At 35.7% G+C, this 10,915-nt stretch overlaps 2 protein-coding genes and 1 long non-coding RNA gene across 3 annotated transcripts in view; 2 read left to right on the top strand and 1 right to left on the bottom strand.

Annotated features, from left to right (window-relative positions):
- LOC125252666 (serine/threonine-protein kinase pim-2-like) overlaps nt 1-10,915 on the top strand; it is a 681,247-nt gene extending 670,332 nt beyond the window's left edge. The window contains exons 4-9 of the mRNA XM_048166154.1: nt 8,445-8,654; nt 8,852-8,946; nt 9,089-9,139; nt 9,340-9,718; nt 9,813-9,992; nt 10,640-10,915. Coding sequence (XP_048022111.1) covers nt 8,884-8,946; nt 9,089-9,139; nt 9,340-9,718; nt 9,813-9,992; nt 10,640-10,812 — 846 coding nt within the window. The 5' untranslated portion in view covers nt 8,445-8,654; nt 8,852-8,883 and the 3' untranslated portion in view covers nt 10,813-10,915. The remainder of the gene's footprint in view (nt 1-8,444; nt 8,655-8,851; nt 8,947-9,088; nt 9,140-9,339; nt 9,719-9,812; nt 9,993-10,639) is intronic.
- Nucleotides 665-3,163, bottom strand: LOC125252677 (cytochrome c oxidase subunit 8B, mitochondrial). Its single transcript, XM_048166174.1, has 2 exons — nt 2,985-3,163; nt 665-1,066 (listed from the first exon to the last, which is right to left on the bottom strand). Exons 1-2 carry the CDS (start codon nt 3,102-3,104, stop codon nt 956-958), a joined length of 231 nt encoding a protein of 76 aa, XP_048022131.1. The 5' UTR covers nt 3,105-3,163; the 3' UTR covers nt 665-955.
- On the top strand, nt 988-3,119 carry LOC125252680. Its single transcript, XR_007181255.1, has 2 exons — nt 988-1,102; nt 2,911-3,119. It is a non-coding gene; the product is annotated as an uncharacterized LOC125252680 (long non-coding RNA).

Here is a 10,915-nt window from a genome sequence, read left to right as displayed (position 1 = left end):
ATATAAATTTTTACCTTATTACTAGTATATTTAAGAACAACGTTTTTTCTTTATTTTTCACGAACGAGGCAAGGCACCAGTGACAAGCTCTTATAAGAAGATTCATTTTCTGTGTGTTATCTTAAAAAAAAAAAAAATTGATAAATCTAAATTGAATACATTATATCATTATTTAATTTATGAAATAAAGGCTAAATGGTCTATTTGTTTGCTTGTTTGTAAAAGTCAAAATATATTTTAATAAAATGTCGGTGACAATGATATAATGTGCCAGGTGGTACTTAGTTCAGTTAATGGCTGATTACATGAATTAGGAGACAATTAAAAATGAGCAAACCAGGAATGAAAACCACAACCAAATATGAGGTTTCTTGAATATCAGATTTTTTTTTTCATAACTGAGAGAGATATGTTTGTTGCCATATTTTGAGATCTACAATATTTGATATGATTCAGTAAGTTTGTTGCAGGATTCCAAGATGAATCTTATACAAGTTATACAAGCCTTGCAGAGTCATTGACTTGAATTGAATTGGCTACCATATAAGATTTAAAAATACATTAAAATGCAAACCTGTAATGCAACAGGTTATTGCAATGCATTATATTGCTTTATTCCAGCAGCTTATTGTCCAAAAAAAAACAAAAAACAATTGAGACAGAATTTAAGATTTAAATAATGGTTTATTTTGAATGTAACAACTCCAGGTTATTAAGAAACACCCATGATTATATGTTATTATTACACAGTTGGTAACGGAGCAGACGCTCGGTGTAAAGAAGACCGGAGTGTTTGGAGGAAAGTAACCAGTCGCATGGAGAGGAGGTAGCTGGGTGGCTCAAAGGAGTGGAACTGATCTGTTGTTCAGGTAAGTCGGAGGTCTGTGTGATGGTGGTCCCAATGTGTTAAAAGCAATAAAACCAGACAAACTGCTTTCAGTCAATGACAGATTGATCACTCAGATGCAGCGGAATCCCTCTTTTTATAGTTTTCCAGGTTGGCCAGAACCCACCCAGCTGGTCCCAGGATGGCAAGAGAAAACATGGCCAGACCAGCTGTTGTCTCCTGTAAAAACAGACACAAGACCCAAACAACTGTTAGGTAACCATGTAATATATGTATATAGTGTGAACGCAACATAACCACTTAAAGTCACCATGAAATTCAAATTGACAACAGCTATATTTTAAAGGAAATTACAGTATTTCTTATAAATTAAAAGTTTTTTTTCATGCCCTTGTAATCATTAATCAAAATATCTTCCCCTGCCTCTTGCAACAATATCGTGTTTATTGTTGCTCACATGAGATCACAGCAATAGCAAGCCACAACGATGCAGTCAAATGCCGACAAAACCAAGTCCAGCTCTCCATTTTTCTTGTTTGAGACTTGGATATGCGTCACAATAGTAAGGAAAAAATACTATCGCAAGTTCTGTTTACATCAGTAGCAGAAGTACTGGTATCGGTGATACTGCCTTTGTTCACAGTACTTAGTAAAGAGATGCCATTGAGCAAATATTTAAAATATACTGTATTTATGCTGTTTATATTTCAATATGACATTATACAATAAAAAAAATAATAACTATATTTAAGATTTTAATGTTAGGTTTTTTTAAATCAATTGACAGTAATTATATATTATATATTTATAAAACGGAAACATACACAAACGGATGGAAGTATAAGAAGACAAAATATATATCCTCCTGGGACCCAGGAATAGACTTCTGTCCTCTGTAGTGGACATTATACTTTAGTTATTTTCTAAAGAGCACATTCAGGGCTTTGCAGAGATAACAAATTTTTAGAGGTTTCGCCATGACAATAAGTTCTTGGTCTTTAAATATGACTGAAAATGAAAATTAGAATTCTTATGGAAATATGATAATTTTTTGTAATTATCATTTAAATCGGATTAATTTTGAAATTGTTTGTTATAAATCAACATCTCAGGAAAATGTTATGGGGTTTCAAATCAAAATATGACTTTTTGTTACGAAACAGGACATTGATTTCATAAATGACCTCTGCAGAGGACACCAGGACTTAAATCATGTTTATCAGGCATTTTAGGAGATACAACAAGTGAATAGGGAATAAAATTATATATCAATATTACTATTAAATATTAGATATTATTATGAAAATGTTGCCAATTATTGCTCCCATTATTACACTTCTTTTTTCATTACATGTTGCTCTAAGAACACATTAATATACAAATTAGATACAGTATATTGATACATTGTATTGAATGGGAAACCCATGTATGGCCATTTTACCCACATATTGCATAAAAGTAAAATATTATATCAATTAATTCCATTCTATCTTTCATAACATAGTTGAGAATCATCTTTATACAAAGTTTGGTTAAAAACAATCCTGAAGCCTAAAAATTAATTGGTGATTTAAAAAAAAATCCCATTGTTTTTGCCTGTTCATGTCATTTCATGTAATTTTATTTTTTAAACAACTTAGTCCTGGTGTCCACCACAGAGGACATAGCATAACATATGAATAAAATATAATTGTTCAAATTTTTTTTTTTTTTCATTAGTGTCTTATGCTCTAAACAAAAACAATGACGTGAAGAAATACTAAATTTAAAAAACGAACTGTTTTTTCTGGGCTTTAAATTTACACAATTGCCCTTAAAACGCTAATGATTTTACTTTAAATAGTAATTAAAAGTAATATAAATAAAAATGTTGAGATTCAGTTCACCATCTATCGTCTGTCGGCACTACGACCTTCTGAATATCCGCTATAGAGGTTTTGGGTGCCGCTTCAACCCCAAACCACATCAGTCCGAATCTAATGCAAATCGTGTGAATTAAAGCTCAAACTACTGATTTTTTATGAATTTTATGTATGTTTCCTATGATCACATTGCGTCTAAAGGTGAATGCCAAGGAGGTCATGGCCTGCCCTTCACGAGCTGCTAAGGAAACAACCAGCTCTCTACAGATACTCACAACGGGCCCCAGCGCATCCTTAGCAGGTCGCGAGGCGATGTTGGCTCGCTGGGTGATGGTTGATCCCCGCAGAACCGGAGCGGTGCGGATCCGAGCAATTCCCCGCAGAAATCCAGACATCTTGCTGCTCTAAAATCGAGTATGTAATGAACAGGAAGAGGAAGATGGCACCGGAATGTGCGACAGCAAGCAAGCGCTCATGGGAAACATCCGTATGCGTGTGGGAGTTGTAGTTTTTTTTTTTGTGCACAACCCATTTCTAGTTTAGACAGTTAAAAATAAACAGTCTTGCACCGTCACTAGTTATACATTATTAAGATTATTCATTATATTTGTGTAGTTATGTAACAGTGACACTGTTACTTCATGGTGACAGTTAAATGGTCACTAAGCAATCCTCTTTTAACCTCTTACATAATTGCCTGGCTTTGTATGAACTAATGAACCTAGCAGAACATGTGCCAGTTGACAGATCCTTGTGTGCATACTATGACAATATATTATTTACTGTTAAATTATTAAGAACTAAGGCAGCATGTCACCAAAATTCAAAGGGCCTAAGATAAATTTGAAATAAGAAAGCCTACTGGACACATAATGACCATGGTAGACTCTCACACTGGTGGCCTCCATTTTATTTTTGAATAGTAGTCTGTAATTTTCATTTCATTTATTTTAATTTTTTATTTAATTTTTAAATTGTTTTGTACCTGTGTCATACGGAAGAGGATTAGGGCCAAGCAATAATAAAAAAATAAAACCATCTCGAGATTAAAGTTGTTAAATTTCAAGAAAAAACTCGTTAAATTTCGAGAAAAAAGTCGAAATAAAATGTTGAGAATAAAGTCATTAAATTACGAAAAAAAACTTTTTTCTCGAAATTTAACAAGTTTTTTCTCGTAATTTAACGAGTATATTCTCGACATTTTATCTTGACTTTTTTTCTCGAAATTTAACGACATTTTTCTCATAATTTAACGAATTTGTTCTCGTAATTTAACGACTTTTTTCTTGTAATTTAATGACTTTATTCCCAACATTTTATCTTGACTTTTTTCTCGTAATCAAGTTTATTCTCAACATTTTATCTCGACTTTTTTCTCGAAATTTAACGAGTTTTTTCTTGTAATTTAACGAGTTTATTCTCAACATTTTATCTCGACTTTTTTCTCGAAATTTAACAAGTTTTTTCTCGAAATTTAACAACTTTAATCTCAAGATGGTTTTATTTTTTTATTATTGCTTGGCCCTAATCCTCTTAGTGTCATGATAAAAATGAACACCTCTTAATATGATAATTTTCAAGGTTTTTACACTGGTTAATGTTTCAGGGTTATTTTTGGACACCGATTTCTATATAGGCATATACCTTGACATAGTCTTGTCTAGAAAAAGTCATTTTTATACACTGCTGCCAGACTGACTAGGATACAGTTTGTTTAACACACACTGATCCTTTTTGTGAACACATGGTCTTATGTGCAAAGGTGCCACTGTTTGTTGTAAGTTAACCAGACAGTTGATGGTTGCCATTAACTTCCATAGTATATTTTGTTCCTACTATAAGTCGATGACCTTTTAAACATTCTTCAAAATATCTTCTTTTGTGTTCAGCATAAGAAAGAAACTCATACGGAGTTGGAACAACTTGAGGGAGAATAAATGATGCAAAAAATGTCATTTTTGATCGAACTATCACTTTAAATTCCATGTATTTTCTGAGTATAGAGCATGTACTTAAAATAATACTAAATAAATTACTTAAAAATATAAGCAATGAATGCCCTGAGTATACAGATTTCCTTTAGATATAACTTTTTAAGATTTTTTTCATTTTGTTTTTGTTTAGTTTTATATTTAAATAAAAAGCCCATTGCTCTGCACCCGAGTCCTCATCTCACTTCACCTCAAAACCTGTCAAGTTGATACATGTATTCCAGTATTACTGCCTTCCCTTCTTTACCCAAAACAAGAGCTGTTATAAAAGTATGACAGCTGGGGCCTGTACCATGATGGTAGTTGAGCAAACTCAGGGTTATAGGATTAGTTTTGAGTTGACAAAACCAAACCACTCCAATCCGGCTTTGTTGGTACCATGATGCTGATCATCAACTTTCTCTGTCAACTCAGGCTTTGATCCTGAGTTTGTGGAGCGTGTGCAAATGAATCCGTGACATCAGTGGCAAACAGCCAATCACATGCCTTGCAACAGAAATAAACTGATTCACTTCTCACGAGAGAGTCAGCGCGATTCAAAACTCTTTTACTGAAAATGAAGAATTTAAACGCATTTACACTAATGGAAAATACTTGTCTGTGAAAGAAGACAAATAAATGATCTTTCTCTATCAGTGCAAGTGAAACTTGTGAAGTTAGTTTATATAGTTGATAATATATAACGATAGATACTCAAACATACAAGGTCACATGTAGGCTAGTGATATTTAAAGAGTATTTATACCTTATTTATATTACATATCATCTATATATATTAATATTTATTGAAACTAAGTGCTTAATGACAACTGTTAAACTAAACTTGCGTGTGTGTAATGGATTAATAAAAATATAGATCATGTAATTATACAAATCATATATAAATCATAACTATCATTAAGTAACTATCATTAAAACCAGACAATTTCATTATTAAATATTTGTTTTTACTATATAATGACCTTTAATTTGGAGGAAGAAAAACTGGGGGAGTGACTTTATTGCGTTGTGTGCGGTTGTGTGTCAATATCACTTAACTTACATCTGATTGGTCCAATTTCAGTTTGAGATCTCTAACCCAGAGCCGTTGAAAAACATATTTAACGGCTCTGCTCTAACCCAGAACATAACCTGCCTCGTAGGTTAGCCGTGGAGCGTAAGTTACTATGGTGATGAACACCACTAAAAGTCAAGTTACTTTCATGGTACCTAAAACCCAGGATTGGTGCACTAATCTGAAACTTACCTGGCTAGCCAGCTAATCCAGCTTCATGGCACAGGACCTTGGTCAGTTCAGAAGTAGAACTCATCATAGTTGGGTAAACATAGTAGTGGATGGAAGACTGCAGAAAATAGGCCTACAGTCCACCAAAATATTTTTATATGAAAAAAAATGTATAAATAAATATATATTCGGATTTTCTAGACTATTTTCAGTCTTAAAATGAACAGGACATATCAAAATGTAGCACAAGGATTCGGCAGGCATGTATTCATGATACTAAGAGGGCAGACGGTCTCGGAGCCCTCTCTAGCTCTACAGCGCCCCACAAGTTGCCAATGTAAATCTGTGGTGAGAAATGAAACTGCAGCGCGCTCTCAGAGATCCACTGGGGCAGATTTCTGGCTGCACCGCTTATTTTTAACGTTTGGTAAACACAACTCCAGACAAGACGTTATCAGTCCGCTTCAGATATGTGTCTGCATCAGGTCAGTAACTAGTTGGCATGTCTGTTCTTCCTATGTGGAGTAGCGTATCAAATTAATGAGAGTATAAACCCTTCAATTTAAACGTGCTCATGTGAATAGCTTTTATATCAGTAGTTCTGTTGTGTTTGTTTCATGTTTGTTTGAGAATAGACATTACTTTTTTCCTCACTGGAATTCCTGCATAACTTGCAATATTATAAAACAACATTCGGAAACAATAAATTCTACATTAAGCAATTCTAAGCTGACATTCAATGCGTTTGTCGGGTGTACTGAAATCTGTCAATCATCATTAGAGCGCCACCTTCAGGATAATTAACGCAAGGACATGAGAATTCTGCCAAAAGTGTGTCTGATGTGTTCAGCGATTAGAATATAAATCTTATAAAAATGGTAACTATGTATTAAAGAAAACGTCCAAATGAAGTTTGTAACTATTCAATAATGTGTTCAGATTTCTCTGCTCACGCACGCGACTTCAGGTGTGCACGCGTGCGAATGCGTGTTCGAATTTCAGTTGCTATAGCGACGCGTGTTATGAATCCTGACTGCACATATTTACACTTGAACCGATCGCTATATGTTGATTGAGAGACGAGGCGAATTCAGAGACTTTGGCAGAATATTTTCTGTGCTGATCTTGCGATTTTGAAGCTGTTCAGAGGATTTCAGAGAGGAGACTTTTATTCTAGAAGGAGAGCGGAGGAGTTTATTTTTTGAAGGAGTTCATATTATTTCTAAGGACAGTTTTATTTTATTGTTCTTTTCTTATTTCTTAAGGAGTTTGGAGTTTTATTTAATTTTTAATTTTATTTTTATTTTATTTAATTTTTTGGGGGAGGGGGATTTCTTAGGAGAATTGTATTTTATTGTTTTTGTATTGTATGTTGTATTGTTTTATTTCAGTTCACAGGAGGATATCGATGGCTCACATGAGTGAAAGAGGAGGTGAGTGCTTTAGGTTTTCATTTGTTTATGGTATGTTATGGTATGATGTTGTACAATGACTGACTAAATTAATATGAAGAAACTTGTGTCGGGTAACCCATTTGATCCCCCAATTTTCCCAGCTAAGTGATCACATGTATTTGATTCCTGTTCCTTGCATATGAAATAAACTTTTCAATTTGAGTAACTATAGAAACAATTTGTAATTGACCACTGACATTGATTATTGATTATTATTAAAACATATGGTTTGGAGACCCGGTTCTGATGAACACCTCTGATATTCTGATATTTAACACCTCTGTCTTCTGATTTGTCTGTTTCTGTGTCCTCAGGTCAGGATCACCGGAGGAGGGAGTGGCAGAGCGGCAGCCAGCAGAGGCCAGATGATGGACACCCGTCCACTTCATCTAAACTCTCTCGCAGAGGTCAGAATTGGCCTTTAATAAAGAAATTATGGCTCAATTTCTGTTTCTATATTCAATGGCTGAACTGCTTCCACAGATTCCCTCTCTGAGGACAATTTAGTGAGGCCGTTCAGCAGAGAGTCCATCAGCCTCAGCAGCAGAGGCTCGTACAGCGTCGAATGGAGGTGGAGTGGTGATGTTTCGGATGGTCGAAGCGAACAGGGCAGTTGCAGCAGCATCTGTTTGTCCAGGTCCGACAGCCTTGAAGGGTGGACGTGTCCTCCGCTGCCAGGTCAGGTTCCTGTTGAGCCAACAGAGACTTCACATGGCCGAACTGCTCCGGAAGCCAGGGAAGCTTCTCCTGTGACCAAGAGCTTCACAGGTGAGGCTGAAATAAGGCTGGACAGTGTGAAGATAGAGATTTTACTATTTCCTGCATAACTGCTTCAAGTGTTTAACATCTTCATATCTGGTCACATTTACTGTTGCTCAGCAAAATTCAGAGAACATTCAAAAATAATGTTTCCGTAATGTAAAATTATAAAATAGAGTGTTCCTTTAATCAAGAAAAAACATTTTTGAAACATTGAAAATGTTTTGACCGTTCAGGGAACATTTAGAAATAATGTTGACGTCAGTTTCTAATCGTTGTGTTTTCAATTGTTTTTCCTGTTTTCAGAAAAACCTACAGAATGCAGGAAGAGGAAAGGATTTCGTTCCTTCTTGAAGAGGCTATGGAAGGCTCTGAAGCGTCCTTTCTGCTGCTGTTTCCACTGCAGTTCTGTGGATGTTGTGGAGCCTTTTGTCCCTCCATCAGATCTGGAGTCTGAGATTGATCCTGAGCCGTCATCACCTGCACCAGATCACTCCGGCGTCAAGCCATATAATAGTAAATCACCAGTCATTATCTCTCCAACACTATTTTAAACAGTATTGATGTCTTGTTTCCACTAAAAATATCTTAAGGCTCGTTTTCACAGAATATTAATGTTATTTTCTCGACACAACCAGCACTGATATTCTTTTAAATAAACAATGGACCTAACAAGCTCATATATTTCTCATATTTTTCTGTTCGTTTTTCAGAGTCCTTTGAGTCTCTCTACTATGTGGGAAAGATGATTGGATCCGGAACATTTGGCAGTGTGTTCGAGGGAACACGCAAATTTGATGGCAAAAAGGTAAATCTTACTGAATTGTACAAACATTTTGCTCTTGCATGCATCAAAACATATTTAAAAAAAATTACAGATGGTTTAATACTTAGTACAAGTGTTGAATACTGTTATCGAAACTTTTTTTGTTTGTTTGTTTGTTTTCCAGGTTGCCATCAAACGGATGCGAAAGTTTGACAACTTTCTTTATCTTGATATCGTAAGTTGGCCAAAACCTGAATATGTATTTAGTTGTTTAAGTGCAGATTACTGTATTTAATACACGCGTAGGAAGCATTAGGTGTAAATGTGAATGTGATTGATTGTGATATCTAAAAAGATCACAGAAAAATACATGTAAAAATGATGTTTTCTTCAGATTTTTACTCAGCTGACCTTCTGTCTACTACTTTTCTCTAGCCTGGGCATCCTGAACCTCTCATTACAGAAGTGGCGCTGCTGCTAATGATGAGGCGAGAACCCATAAGCCCCTTCGTCATTCAACTCTACGAGTGGTTTGAACACCCTCGAAAATTCACTCTGGTCATGGAGTACCCGGAACCCTGCGAGAGCTTGCTGGACTTCATGGATCGCAATCCTCAGCTGGATGAAACAATCGCTCGGGTCTTCATGCGTCAGGCTGTGCTGGCAGCACAACACTGCATCGAGCACGATGTTTTCCACAACGACATTCATGCTGACAATTTCCTGTTGAAGCACACGTTAGAGATCAAGCTGATAGACTTTGGCTGCGGTCAGCTATTCAGTAGTGATGGCTACGAGAGCGACGTATACGTTGGTGAGCATTTTGGGAGTGTGGAAACCTGAATGTAGTGACTTACTAATTTGATGCTTTAAAAAAACTCGACAATATGCAAATGTCTTGCTTACAGGAAAACAGGATCACTGCCCACCTGAAGTCTTCACAGATCCTCGATTCCACGCCGTCCCAGCAAATGTCTGGGCTCTAGGAGTGATGCTGTATAAGATGGTGAACGCTTGTCGTCCTTTTCGCAACAGAAGGGAAATCAAACATGCCACAGTTACATTTCAGAGCTCCAAGTTATCCAGAGGTGAGTGAATAATACTGATAACATTGATAAACACACACACATAAATCAAACGCTCTGTACAGAAACAGTTAAAGGTGAAGTATGGAAGACTTTTTATATATAGCTCAACGTATAGTGAAGAAACTACATACTTCACTCTTAAAGTACAGATAAGGAACATTTTACATTATATTAGTTGTGTTTTAGATGCTGATTTCATAGATGCCAAGTCACATGGTCATGACTAACTAACTCTCTCCTATTAAAATTTGTACAGAATGCAGTGATCTTATTAGCCAGTGCCTAGCCCGGGATCCAACTAAACGGCTGACGTTAGAGCAGATGTCACAACACAGATGGATTAGGAATGATCTAGATTGAAGAAGTTCAGGAGATTCACTCGATCAGGGATTTCAGGTGTGAGGAAGTGTAACAGACAGAGTAGGATTATTATCATTTGTCTTCAATTCTGGATTATTTGAAGTGAGATTTTCAAATGTGTGTTCATTGTAATGTTCTTGTTATAGTCAAATCCACTCACCATCATTATAATTCAGTATATTCAAATAACAGAATGAGTGATGCAAACAGAATTCAATTCTGTTGTAAATCAGCTCTACAATATCATTCATGAGTTGACTTGTTCATATAATCTTTGTATTGGATAGGAAACAACTTGAGCTCGAGACTTGACCCGAAGCCTGAAGTCCGACCTGACTGGGAACTCAGAGCCTGTCCACGTCTGAACGAGAACACGAGAGACTGCGAGACTGGGAAGAAGTCATCAAGTCATCACAGCCACATTTTGCTTCGTTTTAAGTCATTTTTGCTTAATTTTTAAAAGTCAAGTCATCTTTATTTATATAGCGCCTTATATAATTACCTATTTTTGTGTTTCCCAAAAACAAAACTGTAAATATGTAAATAAAAATCTACATGGTTGC

This window comes from Megalobrama amblycephala, linkage group LG18 (genome assembly GCF_018812025.1).
Source record: "Megalobrama amblycephala isolate DHTTF-2021 linkage group LG18, ASM1881202v1, whole genome shotgun sequence".
Taxonomy (NCBI): Eukaryota; Metazoa; Chordata; class Actinopteri; order Cypriniformes; family Xenocyprididae; genus Megalobrama; species Megalobrama amblycephala.
Note: the sequence above shows the minus strand (reverse complement) of the source record. Positions and strands in the feature narration are given on the sequence as shown.